The following is a 15,513-nucleotide window of genomic DNA, read 5'->3' on the forward strand; positions in this document are numbered from 1 at the left end:
CAATACATTTATCAGGCACTACGCCCTCGACGTCCGACGCACCAATGACAGCATCGGCCGTCACGTTTTGTCTTCAGCCCAGCGATGAACATCCTACCAGCACCCTCCTCCAGGTAGGATATGGCTCCCCCCTCTCCCCTTTGGGTGGAGCACAGACACAGAGACCACGAAGAAGATAAACAGGTTGCTTACCAGTAACTGGTGATCTTCGAGTGGTCATCTGTGCATTCACACCGCCCGCCCTCCTTCCCCTCTGCTGTCAGCTCCTGATTTTTTGATAGGTGTTGATTGGCGGCGGTGCTTTGAAGGAACTGGCGGGATCTCCGCGCCCGTCCCCTCTGGGCATGCGTGCTGGGGTTCCTGCGCATGCTCAGTGGGACTCGCGCGAAAATCCTTTGAAACATAGCTTGCTACGGCACCGGTTGGGTCAGCGCAGGCGCACTAAACCCATTGGTGTGAATGCACAGATGACCACTCGAAGATCACCAGTTACTGGTAAGCAACCTGTTTTTTATGATTTTCTCTTAAGTGCAGATTGGCCGTTGTTTTCTCGCTGTTCTCAGGAGACATTATTTAGTAATGGAAGAGCCTCTGGTTGGCATGCAGAAGGTCCCAGTCTCAATCCCTGGCATCGCCACTTAAAAGGATCAGGTCATTCGTAGTGTGAAGGATCTCCACATGAGACCCTGGAGAGCCATTGCCGGTCAGAGTAGGCAGTGCTGACCTTGATGGACCAATGGTCTCATTCAGTACAAGGCACCAGCAGAAGCTGTTAGCAAGGGTTGTAAATGTTTTCAAGCTCCATTGTTGGTTCAAAGCCTTTGACCCTTTCCAGGGGAATAAAAGTCACTTGGGTTTTTTTTTAACCTCGTGACTCCTGTGTCCTTGTAGAGTGGGCAAGGCATTTTCCTGAATAAGACACTATGATGGGAGGGGAGGGTAAAAGACGTATAACACCAGCATACCAGAATCCATTTGACAATTGGGTTGGTTTAAAGTCCAAGGACAAAAAGGCTTCGGGGGGGGGGGGGGCCCCCAATGAAAAAAAAAAAAAAAATCTCAGTATTTGCACCTGTAGTTAGTGAACCTGTGTCCCGTCACAGTAGGTCATTGCGGCCTCTACCTTCTTCCCCCTCAGGGGAAACTGCTGCGCACCATCCTGTTTGGTGTGAAACGGGTGACGGCCAACAACTTGGAGACCTTCATCTTCATCCTCTTCCTGCTGGTCTTTGCCATTGCGGCTGCCTCATATGTGTGGATCGAAGGTATTTTATTCATTTAAAATACTGAGCACTCGTCTTGCCATTCTGAAGCTGGGTAGAGTCCTCCAGGGAGGGAGAATTGTATTGGGGGCCGAATGGGTTAGTGTTCTGTAAAGGTGTGTGTGCGGGGGGGGGGGGGGTACAATTAAAGGAGGCAAGTTTTCCACTAACAGAAGGACAGTGTGATTTCTGCCAACTCGCCCTTCCTCCTGCAGACCCCTGATTTGTGTCTCATGCCATTCCTGAGGGTTCCTTGTCCCCCAGGAGCCCCATTTGGGGGAGATCAGGGACTGAAACAAGGGAGGGGGCAAGAAAGTTCTCTTCCATGGGTGGAAATGCCTTCTGGCCGCAAAAAAAATTACTTTGGCTCCAACCCAGAGTCTTTTTGTGGGCTGCCTTTCTCAGATGGCATTCTGGGGCATCTCCGTTGTTCTTCTCCATGAACCCCTTCTATCTCATACCCTCCTGATGAGCCTGTGAGATACAGAATGATTACTCTCATCTGATGCATCTTTTTCCCCCTTGAAAGAATGCTCCACTCTTACACCCAGAAAGGGCTTGCACTTCAATCATGCAGAAGGCTTAACCACCTTCAGAGGAATTCCTCCACCACCCTCTGTGTTTCTGTGCAAGTTACTGTTTGGGGCTTTCCTCTTCTGAGTACGGTAATGGCTGCCTGTCTGTGTTTGGAGTGATCGGCTCATTCAGTCGGACCCAGTGCAGAGAGACAACAAAAATACCCCCAAGTGGAGGCTGAGTGGGAGGAGGCCATGCCAGAAAGGAAGGCTTGCAGGGGTGCATCAGGCAGCCTCCTGTAAGGCAGGACAGTTTGGCCTAGGCAAAACTTCGATAATTTCTTAATGGATTCGTCTTTTGCAGCATGCTAGCAGTCTACTCACAAAACAGTAATATTTCTTGACACAAAGAAGGAATTCTTCTTAAATCCCAGGTTTCAGGGCCTGATATCAATTATTTAGGGGAACAAGGATGTCCACTGTAGCTGTTAAGTTTTTTGACAGTGTTCTTTACATAAGAACATAAGAGACGCCAATGTTGGATCAGGGCAAAGGCCCATCCAGTCCAACACTCTGTCACACAGTGGCCAAAAATACCAGGTGCCATCAGGAGGTCCAGCAGTGGGGCCAGGACACTGGAAGCCCTCCCACTGTTGACCCCCCCCCCCCAAGCACCAAGAAGACAGAGCATCACTTGCCCCAGAGTCCCTATCTATACCTTGTGGCTAATAGCCACTGATGGACCTCTGCTTTAAAGTCTGCTGTAAACACTGCAGTCCTCCCTTACCTCTCTGGTGCATTTTTAATCCCGTCTGGTTCGTCAGCATCCATTCACGGCTCACTGTTGGGACTCCATTCTGGCCCACCTGCTCCATTTGTGAGCTCAGCCAGACTGGAAAGTGTTAGGCCTAGTCATGTCCATCCTCTGTCGCTGGGAGTGGGCAGATGGTCTCTGGACCCTTAACCTGCCTACCCTTTCCTTAGAACTCACTACAAGTCCTTACCCTTTGAGCGTTTCAAAGAGGTACCAGACAAACCCAGGCGATGCTTTAATCGAGCGAGTGACTTCTTTCTGAAGGAAGGTATCTCCCGCCCTAGATTTGCCACTCCATACAGCAGTCAAACGACCTGGTGTGTCTCTGCTCCTCTTTCCAAGGTACCAAGGACCCCAGCAGGAATCGTTACAAGCTCTTTCTGGAATGCACTTTAATCTTGACCTCGGTTGTCCCCCCGGAACTCCCCATCGAACTCTCCTTGGCCGTCAACACCTCGCTCATTGCTCTCGCCAAATTGTGTAAGTACCAAGCCTCGGCGGGAACTGGGTCCAGGCACTTTGGAACCACAGGGTACAGGATTGGTGCTGTTTTGCGCCTGGGAAGCATCCTTTATTACCACTTCTCCCTCAGAACACCTCACTTAAAAAAAAAGATGGGGATTGTTTGATCTAAAGTGTTTGCAACAATGGACTTAAAACAGCACAACATAAAATGCCGCTTATGCTGATAGTTAACTAGACCTAAGTCCTAATGATTTTGCATTTGGTCCCCCAGATCCCCTTGTGTGAGCAGAAGGGTACTTCAGCTTCTGCTGAGGGGGGAGAAATTTCAGAAAGCGGTGCCTCTTCTGCAAGGAATGAGCCTGATTCTTAGAAGCCGTACTTCTCAGGATATCCATCGTTACCAGATAGAAAGACCGTCACTTTGCCAGCCCTTAAAAGTAAACAAAAGGGAAGAGCCCAGTGAACAAACAGGGTTCACCCTTTGCATTGTGGGAGGGGGTGGTCAAGCCGCCTCCAGCTTCAGCTCACTCAGGCCTTAAAGCAATAATTGGATTACAGAACAGGGTCAAGAATACATTTGTGGCAGCCCTTGTGAAATAAGAAGATAAGAGAAGCCCATGTTGGATCAGGCCAGTGGCCCATCCAGTCCAAAACTCTGTCACACCGTGGCCAAAAATACCAGGTGGCATCAGGAGGTCCAGCAGTGGGGCCAGGACACTAAAAGCCCTCCCACTGTGGTCCCCCCAAGCACCAAAAATACAGAACATCCCTTGCCCAGAGTTCCTGTCATGACCCCCGTGGGTCACCACCTTCCGCTGCCACCACTCTGGACTTTGGGTCCCTTGAGAAGGCCCAGAGTACCCTCCCAAGCCCATCCAAAATGCCCCCTTTTAAGCCGAGAACATAGGCGTGATTACCAGGCAGAGAACAATTAAACAAATGGTTTATTAATGCAGTACTGGGACAAGGAACACAAGTCAAGGTGCTTTAAAATATATAACAGTGTTTAAAGGCAAAATAAACGAATCTAACGAGACTACCTAGTTCACTTAACTGGTTACTACTTCAAGGCCCTCAGCCTGCCAGGTCTCCTGACTGTACTCACTGTCCCAAGTGAGGGATCTTTCTCTCAGACCAGTCCTCTCAGTTTAGCTCTGTGTGAGGCCAGACTACAGAAAAGCAAAAGAACGCAGTTCCCTTCAGTTTAGCTCTGTGAGAGGAAAGAATGCAGTTTTCCCACAGCCCACAAAGTATGTAACAATCACCTCAGGAATCCCTGGACACTGATTGGTTACTACCGTCACTAAGCCTTATGGGGATCGTAGGCTATGTCCGCTTTCCACTGCCATGCAGGTCTCTCCTGGGACCAGGCCATACCAGGCCCCGTCTCCCAGTCCTGCACAGATCATGACAGTTCCTATCTATACCTTGTGGCTAATAACCACTGATGGACCTCTGCTCCATATGTTTATGCAATTCCCTCTTGAAGCCATCCATGCTTGTAGCTGCCACCACCTCCTGTGGCAGTGAATTCCATGTGTTAATCACTCTGGGTGAAGAAGCACTTCCTTTTATCTGTTCTAACCCGACTGCTCAGCAATTTCATGGAGTGACCACGAGTTCTTGTATTGTGAGAAAGGGAGAAAAGTATTTCTTTCTCTACCTGCATTATCCCATGCATAATCTTATAAACCTCAATCATGTCACCCCTCAGTCGTCGTTTCTCCAAGCTAAAGAGCCCCAAGCGCTTTAACCTTTCTTCATAGGGAAAGTGTTCCAACCCTTTGATCATTCGAGTTGCCCTTTTCTGCACTTTTCCCAATGCTATAATATCCTTTTTGAGGTGTGGTGACCAGAACTGTACACAGTACTCCAAATGAGGTTACACCATTGATTTATACAGGGGCATTATGATACTAGCTGATTTGTTTTCAATTCCCTTCCTAATAATCCCCAGCATAGCGTTGGCCTTTTTTATTACAGTTGCACACTGTCTCGACATTTTCATTGAGTTACCTATTACAACTCCAAGATCTCTCTCTTGGTCAGTCTCTGCCAGTTTGGACCCCATCAATGTGTATTTATAGTTAGGATTTTTAGGTCCAATGTGCATCACTTTGCACTTGGCCACATTGAACCCCATTTGCCATGTTGACGCCATTTCTCCTTGCAAGGAGCTGCGTTTTGCATCGGAAACATCCTTCTGCAGTTAATACTTTTTAAATTCCATAAAGATTAAGGGAGGGAAAGGGGTTGGAAGCATTGTGGTGGTTGAGAATTGGCCATGCTGGGAGAGGAAGGAGTTGAGGCCTACAAGAAGCGAGAACCTTTGTGCATCCACTTTGTTGGGGTAGGTCATTTGCTACTGAAAATGTGTTAAGTTTTACGAGGGGTTATGAAGGGCGTGAGTGTAGTGGTGAGGCCCATGTCGTCAGTTGTCATGAGACCACAGGGTAGAGTCAGAAGCGGACAGGAGATGGCGTGGCCTGCTTTTAAACACTTCCCCCATTTTGTTTTCTCGTAGATGTCTACTGCACGGAACCATTCCGCATCCCTTTTGCAGGCAAGGTCCAGATTTGCTGCTTTGACAAAACCGGCACGCTCACCAGCGACAGCCTGGTGGTGAGGGGCGTGGCTGGGCTCAGGTAGGTCTGGAAGCAAGAATGGAGGCCACGAGGGAAGGATGGCTGAGCCAGATGATGTCCCTTCCTTTGCTTCTAGTCTGGGGCAGGGGGAAAAACTGGGCAAAGTGGGCTTTTGCATCTTCTGGCTCTCTTTTAAAAAACTGAGATTCTGCAACTAGGTACCCCAGAACCAAAGTTCACCAGAACCAGAATTCTGCAACCTGTATAAATTACGCAGCCATGCATGATTTCTTTTATGTCACATAATTCACATAAATCTAGATGGGTAACCGTGCTAGTCTGTCTGTAGCAATAGAAAAGAGCAAGAGTACAGTTAGCACCTTAAATACTAACACAATTTGTGGCAGGGGAGGAGCTTTTGTGACTCACATAACTCTGTTTCTGCTGGACCGTGGGCAAGGAACAATACGGGGACTCTGACCCCTGGAAAACAACAATCCGTCTGGTTTTGAAGATTTCCCTAGGTTTCGATCACATGCTTTGCAGTGTGTCTTTGTAGCAGTGAAGGACTAGAGAGCTAGCGGGGTGTGACGGTTAGAGTGTCAACCTAGGGCCTGGGAAACCTGAGTTTGAGCCCCTGATCTGCCACGGAAGCTCACTGGGTGACCTTGGGCCAGGTCTTGTCTCTCTCAATTTTACCTCTCCCATGCCTTAGTCAAAGGGTAAAACCGAAGTTTAAAAAAAACATTAAAATAAATAACTTTTAGATTATTTTTGTGCGTGCCCGTGCGTGCTTGCATGCTTGCGAGCCTGGAAGTCATGGTGACTTTTGGCGACACATAGTGGGTCTGGGACATTTCTGAGAGGTAGTTTTTTTATATTACCTGCCTCTGCATCCCGGCCCTGGTATTCCTTGGAGGTTTCCCTTCCAATTACTTGCCAAGATTGGAAAATCAATAAGAATGAAAGTCAAGATTCGATGGAAGCTGTATTTTGGGGTAGCGTCACTTTCTGCGACTTTCCTGTCCACAGCACTGTGACATATGCACCCCCTTGAGCACAGTAGAGCAGGTACTTTTCCTGATAAGTTCGGATGATGATTCTTTGCTTTAAGATGAGGTTCCTTTATCAACAAGCAAGGAGCCCAGATGGGCAAGATCACTGCGTGGCCATGATAAGCAGGCTGCAGTGGCCTGGTCTTCTGCTGCGGTGGAAGACTTCCCCAACAGCAACCCTGGTTGCTTGCCTCCGCTTGGAGCAGTGGCGGGAGAAATTTTAAAAAAGAGAGAAAATGCCGGTGGTTTGCATGACTTGACATCACAGCCGGGGAAAAACCAGAAATGACATCACACCACTCTAAGAATCATCAGAAACTCTATAGTTTTACCACAGACTTTCCGGTGATTCCTAGAGCAACGTGATGTCACTTCCAGTTTCCCCCAGAAGTGATGTCCTGGTGCATGTGGCATCGGTGCCTCTCCCACAAACACACACTGTATCCCGTTCCCAGTGGTCTCAGGTGCTTTGGTCAGAAGACTGGGATTTTGAGATGGAGAGTGAACTTGAACAACTGCATAGCCATTTTGCATTGGGAGGGAAGCAAAATTTTGTTATTAAAAACAAGCCCAGAATTAGAGAAATGGCAGTTGCTTCAGCATCACGAGATGGCAAGATTAATCGAAGACCCTGCCACCCAAGACTGAGTTAGATACGGCATTCTACTGGTACCAGAAGTAGAAGAGAAAGTCGAACAGGGCCCAAGGGAATCAGATAACCAATAGGGAGAGGCAGACATGTACCCTCACCTTCCCTAGTATCAGTTTTGAGTAGATATTGGATTGGATGGGGGTTGTTTTAGGCTCCAGTGGGAGGGGAAGAGGAGAAAGTTGCACTCTGTGAGCAGATAGCCTTCCATCTGCAGAAAAGCCCCCGGGGGATCCAAAGCACTATGTATGCGTTTCAAAGGTCACTGTGCAATAAGGACTAAAAACATGCCCTTTCTTTTAAAAATTACTTGCAACATTGTACAGTCACTAAAGTCATAATTTATCCCAGTTCCGCTCCCAGAACGCTATGCGGAGTTTTATTTTAAGGTGGAGTTTAACTGAACTATCCGTGTTAACACGGCCCTCCATCTCTTCCTGCAGAGACGGGAAAGACGTGACCCCTGTATCTGACATTCCTATTGAGACCCACCGGGTCATCGCCACATGCCACTCACTGATGCAGATGGATGACGGGACCCTAGTGGGTGACCCGCTAGAGAAAGCCATGCTGATGGCTGTGGAATGGACTCTGACCAAAGGTAAGCTTCTGAACTGTCTTCTGTCCCGCCACTTCATTGGCATCTTGCAAACACCAGCGAGAAATGGAACTCCTTTGGGGTGCAAGGAGCCTCGGAGGAGGTCCTTGCCCCTTCTAAGTCAGCTTTACCATAAATGGGACTGGTGAGGGTTCACCTTCTTCTGATCTCTGCCTGATGGTCCCCATTATCACACAGTAGTGTGATTTTTTTGAAGCTCCATGGTGTTCTGATTTGCTCTGAGATTATTTTTTTTTTGGATTTCCTGTGATCCGTACCTGGGCAGTTGGAATGAAGCTGATGATGATGAAGAAGAAGAGATTGGATTTATATCCCGTCCTTCACTTGGAGTCTCAGAGCGGCTTACAAACTCCTTTCCCTTCCCCTCCCCACAACAGACACCCTGTGAGGTGGGTGGGGCTGAGAGAACTCTGACAGAAACTGCTCTTTCAAGAACAGCTGTGCCAGAGCTTGTGACTGACCCAAGGTCACAACAGCAGGTGCAAGTGGAGGAGTGGGGAATCAAACCTGGTTCTCCCAGATTAGAGTCCGCACACTTAACCACTACACCAAACTGAGGTTATTGCTGTTTAAAGGGGTTGCTAACTGACCATTTAAACCATCCTGAAATATGCAAATGTGCCAGGCCTTTAAAAACTGCTGCACTAGGAAAGATTTGAATTGATCATGTTACAAAGAGCTCCTTGCATCAGGGAAGAGCTCCTTCCCCTGCAGAACAGATCCTCAGGATCCAACCCAGGATTTGTTAACAAGAAAAGACCTCGTTTGCCGGCGTTGCAGTATTTTTGAAGTTTGCCTCAAATTTTTGATGCAGTTATGCCCTTCTGAAAACTTCATTAATTGCTTGTGCCAAAGCAGGAACTGTTGCCACTTCTAACTAAATTGTACAGAACAATAGACTGTATATAATCCTGTGATCTTCTTCGTGGTCTCTGTGCTTCACACCAATGGGATCTAGTGCGCACGCCTGTATGGTTGGTTGCCACCTCTAACTAAATTGTACAAAACAATAGACTGTATGTAATCCTGTGTTCTTTAATCACAGGTCTCAGATTTCAGCTTTTCTTGGTAGAATTTGGAATACCTGGGCACAAAGCTGTAATTTTTTGTGTGTGCATTCATAGAGGAGTGAGCATGGTGTCTTCCCTTGGATCCCAGACATAAAAATAGAAATTAAACTGGTTTGGAAAGTGCTATAAAACGGGAGAGTTTGGTGTGATGTATTTATTGGGTAAAAGTCAGAGTTGACAAGTCCCCGATTTAGTTCTCCTTCACCTTTGAACTCACCTGCCAGCCTAAGCAAGTCTCTACCTTGCAGGTACAAGATATTGAATGTGAAATGCTTTGAGGGGTTTCGAAAACAGTGGTTAAGTGGGAGTACTATCTGGATTATGCTATTTGAGGATGTCAAGGAATAAAGGGATTTCCTGTGATGCCTTGAGATTCTGATGTTTGAGTGAACAAAGATGCTTCTTTCCACCAAAAGACTTATGAGCTTAGCTACAGTTTCCCTTTCACATAACCAAGACTAGTTGACTATTCAAACCTGAACAGTCTAACATGTATAATTCACAGAAGCACCTTTGTACATGCAAAGGGATGGCCATTTATGTCCTTGAGGTGCAGGAGGGGGAGCCAGAGCAGGCTCCCACCGTTTTGATAACTTGTGGAACTCACTGCCACAAGATGTGGCAGCGGCCACCAGTTTAGACCACTTAAGGAGGCTATATGTGCCATTAGCCATTGTCTATGGTAGCCGAATGGGACCTCTGGGCTTATAGGCAGAACGCCTCTGACTTTCAGATGCTGGTCAGCAGTCAGCTGGTGAAGGCTGTTGCCAGTGAGCCTTCCCTTTGGCTTCTGACTGGCTACAATGGGAACAGGGTGCGGGCCTAGAGGAGACCTTTGGGCCGATCCAGCACGGCTGCTCGTGTCGTGGTCAGGTGCGAAAGAGGCCCGGCCCCACGGGAGCCAAAGGGAGGGTTGCTGCTTGTGGTGCTGTTGAACCCTTTCAGGATTTCCCGATCTCTTTGTTTCCAGATGAGAAAGTTTTTCCCCGAAGTATTAAAACTCAGGGACTGAAAATTCACCAGCGCTTTCATTTTGCCAGTGCCCTGAAAAGAATGTCGGTCTTGGCTTCCTACGAGAAGGTCGGCTCCACTGATCTGTGCTACATTGCAGCTGTGAAGGGAGCCCCGGAGACGCTGCACAAAATGGTGAGCAGAGGACCGAGGGGCGTTTAAGCATAAACTCATGCCAGTTCCTTAAGAAGCATCCAGTTTAAATAGCTTGAGAGACCTCAGTGGGGTACAGTGCCACAGAGTCCCCCTTCCAAAGCAGCCATTTTCTCCAGGGGAACTGATCTCTGTAGTCTGGAGACCAGCTGTAATATCTGGAGACCTCCAGCCACCACCTGGAGAGTGGCAACCTTAATAACCACACATCTCTTATTCTTTATCATGCCCACCAATTCAGCTCTCTGCTGACCCTTCACTCAGGGAGGTAACGTCAGCCACTGGCTCCTCTAGAGTGTTTTTGGTTACAGCTCCACTGTTGTAAGGAGCTGCGGTGGCTCAAGTGGTTAAGACGCTGAACTACAGGCTGTGGAAGGTCAGTAGTTCAGCAGTTCGAGACCCGGGTGCCGCAAGACGGAGTGAGCTCCCGTTTCTAGTTCCAGCTCCTGCCAACCTAGCAGTTCGAAAGCAAGAAATTGCAAGTAGATAAATAGGTACCACTTCGGTGGGAAGGTAACAGCGTTCCGTGCGCCTTGGTGTTTAATCATGCCGGCCACATGACCACGGAAACGTCTTCGGACAGTGCCGGCTCTTCGGCTTTGAAACGGAGATGAGCACCGCAGCCCTAGAGTCGGACTCGACTGGCTTTCGAGCTAGGGAACCTTTACCTTTACCACTGTTGTAGAATGCATTGCCACTTCTTCTCTGTGTTCAGGAAGGGTTGCATGGTTATTGGCTGCTGATAAATCCATGGTGGGGAAGGGCCAAATGTAGCCATCTAAACGAGTAGTCTTCAAAAATTTGTTTTTTTGCAGAGCTTTTGTAAAATCACCATGTTTTCCAGCATGCATGGCTCTGAGATTCTCTGGCCTTTTCTGATCTGGGTTTCCACTGTTCTGCTATACATGTTATGTTCATGGCTTAGGTTTTCATCAAAAAGATTATTGTGGATTTGTCCTCCCATGACATGGATGTGGGGGGAATGAATCAATACTGATTTGAGCTGAGCTTCAAATCAGTTTTTGGAGTGCAGCAGGAAGTTAAATTAATTGCACGGACTATTTAATCTACATTCAGAATGAGAAACTTACTTGCCAATGCTGGCTGAGGTGGCATGATGTAGAAAAGTTCAAAGGTTGCGACTTTTAGTCAAACTGCAATCTGGTTTCTGGGAGAGGAGAAAATATTGCATGTTTGGGATTAAAACCTCACGCGCATACTTAGCCTGCCCTTATAATAATGGGAAGAGTTCCCAGGAAAACTAAACGATGAAGGAGCAGAGAGGCATGGTGAGTGAAAGAAGACAGAGGGACTGACAGACCCAAGGTCAGGATCAAGTGAAGTGAGCTTCGTATAGAGGGGGATTTGAATCTCTCCATTCCTAGACCACCACTCACCATGACACCACATTGGTCTCTCATGACTGTATCCAGCCCTTGTTAACCCCTTGGATGTAGTAATGCTCTGAAAACAGAGGCTGCATTCTTCTATGACTAACCTCTCCTTTCAGTATCCCTGAATACAAAGAAGTACATGTCTTCTTTATTATATGGAACTCCAAAAACAACATCCGTGATAAAAATAACGAAGAGTCAATAAAGATAAGTTGCAAAAACATTTACTGAAGTATTTCTGTAGTTCTGTAAGGAATATCCTTCTGTCATCACTCACACGCTAACGAATACTGCACAATGTGAACATTTGTTTCACAATATATACTTTATCTGAGCGTGTAGCCATCCCAGTTCTTATCAAATACTGTTTATCAGCTCTTGCTGGAAACATTCCATGTTGACTAATAACAGGACCCAAGGTCTTCACAATGTGTTGGCGTGTGAGCGATGACAGAAGGATATTCCTTACAGAACTACAGAAATACTTCAGTAAATGTTTTTGCAACTTATCTGTATTGACGCTTCGTTATTTTTATCACGGATGTTGTTTTTGGAGCTCCACATCTTCCCGTGATCTCTCATTTTGGCTTCTTCTTTATTATATGAGCATATTGATGACTGGGCCCACTGATCCACTCACACAAGGATCATGAGTCCCTCCCACACACAGCAGTCCATTCTGATCCTAGGGAAGCTGTGTCATGGGCTCTGAAGGCGAAGGAGTTACGCAGGTCGGTGGGCTGCATTGGGGAAGGGTGCAAAACGACTCCCATTTGCCTCTTAAATCAGCAGAGCTCCTCTGGCAGAAGAGACCAGATGGGCCATTTCACCCCCTTCTCACTGCAGCCCATTGACTTGTAGGTCCATGTGTGTTTCACAACCCAGCGAATGAACTTCCTGTGGGTCATAATTTGATTGTTATGGGGAAGGGAAAGTAGGGAAGATCCGTGACCACTGGTGCCTGCTGCTGATGGACCGCTGAATCCAACCCAACTGTAGCATTTCTAAAAATATTTGAAGTGATTTCCGGTATGATCTGTATGAAATTTTGTTAAAAATCCCCTTCACATTCTAAATATTTCTTTGTTTGGTGCTTTAAAGCTTGTGTCACTAAAATACATACTGGCAGCCATCTTGTTTACCACTTCCTATTTCTAAAAATATTTGAAGTGATTTCCGGTATGATCTGTATGAGATTTTGTTAAAAATCCCCTTCACATTCTAAATATTTCTTTGTTTGGTGCTTTAAAGCTTGCGTCACTAAAATACATACTGGCAGCCATCTTGTTTACCACTTCCTAGGGGTCATAATTGATTGTTATGGGGAAGGGAAAGTAGGGGAGATCCGTGACCACTGGTGCCTGCTGCTGATGGACTGCTGGATCCAACCCAACCGTAGCATTTCTAAAAATATTTGAAGTGATTTCCGGTATGATCTGTATGAGATTTTGTTAAAAATCCCCTTCACATTCTAAATATTTCTTTGTTTGGTGCTTTAAAGCTTGTGTCACCAAAATACATACTGAGGAATTTCAGTAAATGCCCTCTGAACAAGCACAGGCAAGTCCTCAGGTCGATTAGGGATCGGCTGTCACGGTAGATTCCGAATTACTCATCATGGGGTGATGTTCCAGACCCCTGCCATTTTCACTTATTGCTTTCAGAGGAGTTAACACTTACAGTTCTGGCTGCCAGTTAATATATATTTTTTCTTACAAGATTTTGGGGGCTGGAGCATGTATGTGTGACCCCCTAACTGCATTTTGATGCCTCCCCGATCAGCGAGTGAATGGGCTCTGTGTCTCTTCTCCCGCCCTTGTTTTGCATGCCCTGAAATTCTAGAGAACATCAATCCCTGTACTGCATTCCCGGTATGAGATTTCCGCAGCCTGTGATACCTGCTTCTCCTCTTTCCATTAATTCCTGTAGGAGTAACTTTACATAGCCGCACCTGTCAGGTTTTTTCCTATGTACACTAACCCCCCACACCCTGCACTATGCAAGAGTGCTCTGCCAGTTAGTCGGCTTTCCCTTTTGTCTGATGATGGGGCCACGTACAGGGCCGATGCTCTTCATGCCTAGTTCTACTGCTAGGGCTGAAATCAGTCATCTAGTACAGCAGTATTCAGCCTGTGGTCCAGGACCCTCAGGTTGGTCACAGAGTCCCACCTGACGGGTTGCAAGCTCCCATAAATCCATCTTTTTTAATTTCACTGTCTTTTACAAGGACCTTCTGTTAGCATACACAGCAAGGGCACCGTATCTCCTGCCTCTCTTTGAGAGTTCCTGCTGGACTATGAGGGTGAGATCACTCAAATGGTGGATTCCTCCGTGGCTCTAACTCCTGGCTCGTTCCTCACTGCACCACTGCTGCCGTTGTGGGACTTGGGATTCCTTGTCCTCAGCTCTCTTGGGTCTGCTGCCCACGGCCCTGGCCCTGACACCAGTGAGGGTCATGCCAATGGCTTTCCCTTTTCCTGTTCTGTGACTCAAGATACCTTTGTGCTTGCGGCTCCGTGGGTCCCGGCGTCTGGAATGGTGGAATGCCGCCGAGCTGTGCCCCTCTGGTCATGCTCCATGCTCTTTCAGGCTCTGTTGTGACTGCTCCTCTTTCTCTTGTGCAGTTCTCTCAGTGCCCGAACAGCTACAACGTCATCCACACTGAGATCTCACGCGAGGGAGCCAGGGTACTGGCACTTGGCTATAAGGAATTGGGGCACCTCACTCACCAGCAGGTAAGGTTGACTTTTTCCTCCTTGGACAGCACCAGCTCATGCACTGCACATGCTCTTGTCAGGAGCCAGGTGTTATAAAAGATGCATCTGTATTTACAATAGGGAGTGAGTATTTTAGCTCCTAATGTATCCTGCAAGATGCGAGTTTTTGTTTTAATTGTTTTAACTTCTCCTATCTTTATTGCACTTGGTGCCTTAACTGTTTTAATCCTGTTGTATTTTATTGCACAGTTGTGCCTATGTAAGCCGCCCTGAGCCCGCTTGCGGGGAGGGCGGGGTATAAGTGAAATAAAATAAATAAAATACTGTGGCTGGTTTCCTGGGGACTAGGGGCCACACCACAGGATTTCTCCCATTCACGTTTCCTGCTTACCCTTCTGCCCCAGGGCTCCTAGGAGAAATCAAAACCAGTTTGAGGAGACAGGATCTGGGCCTGGGTCATGAACTTGAGGGATAATGAAGGGGCAGCCAAAGAAATTGTTTGCTTTTTAAACAAGAATATAAATCTAATAAATAAATAAATATAAAGAAAGAATGACGCTTGTTCAGGGAAACACACACAGCTGAGGTAACATAACCAGGAGTTCCGGGATGTTAGGTTGCAGGCAAGTTTATTGTTTATAAATACTCTGCTACACATCAGTTTCGCGCCAGACCCAGCAAAACTCATTGGGAGACTGGAATGCCTGTATCTGGACAGGGCAGCAGTTATGTCTCCCAACCACTGATAGTCAACCCTCAGAACCTAACTGTTACTTGAATGGTCACACCTCCAGCCAAGGACCTTTGCTTCCTTGCGAATATGACGAGAACCCTTTCAGCTGCAAAAGAATCCATAGTGTCCAGCTTGCTTTTCATGCATCAAATGTGAATTTCTCTCAATGTAAACAATTCGTTTCACAATATTCACTTTATCTGCGCGTGTAGCAATCACAGTTCTTATCAATTACTACTTATCGACTCTTGAAGGAAACATTCCATGTTGACTCTCTAATAACAGAACCCAAGGTCTTCACAATGAGTTGATAAGTAGTAGTTGATAAGAATTGTGATTGCTACATGCTCAGATGAAGTAAATATTGTGAAACGAATTGTTTACATTGTGCAGCATTCGTTAGCGTGTGAGTGATAATAGGAGAATTTTCTACAGAATTACTACAGTAAATGATTTGGCAACATATTATTG

General features: G+C 46.9%; 1 protein-coding gene across 1 annotated transcript in view; it reads left to right on the forward strand.

The window, feature by feature from the left end:
* Positions 1-15,513, forward strand: part of ATP13A1 (ATPase type 13A1) — a 54,445-nt gene that overhangs the window by 30,836 nt on the left and 8,096 nt on the right. Inside the window, exons 10-15 of the mRNA XM_015427770.1 lie at positions 1,139-1,265; positions 2,934-3,071; positions 5,581-5,701; positions 7,789-7,946; positions 10,005-10,180; positions 14,217-14,327. Of these exons, the coding sequence (XP_015283256.1) occupies positions 1,139-1,265; positions 2,934-3,071; positions 5,581-5,701; positions 7,789-7,946; positions 10,005-10,180; positions 14,217-14,327 (831 nt within the window). The remainder of the gene's footprint in view (positions 1-1,138; positions 1,266-2,933; positions 3,072-5,580; positions 5,702-7,788; positions 7,947-10,004; positions 10,181-14,216; positions 14,328-15,513) is intronic.

Source organism: Gekko japonicus, unplaced genomic scaffold (genome assembly GCF_001447785.1).
Source record: "Gekko japonicus isolate JY-2015 unplaced genomic scaffold, Gekko_japonicus_V1.1 scaffold474, whole genome shotgun sequence".
Classification (NCBI taxonomy): Eukaryota; Metazoa; Chordata; class Lepidosauria; order Squamata; family Gekkonidae; genus Gekko; species Gekko japonicus.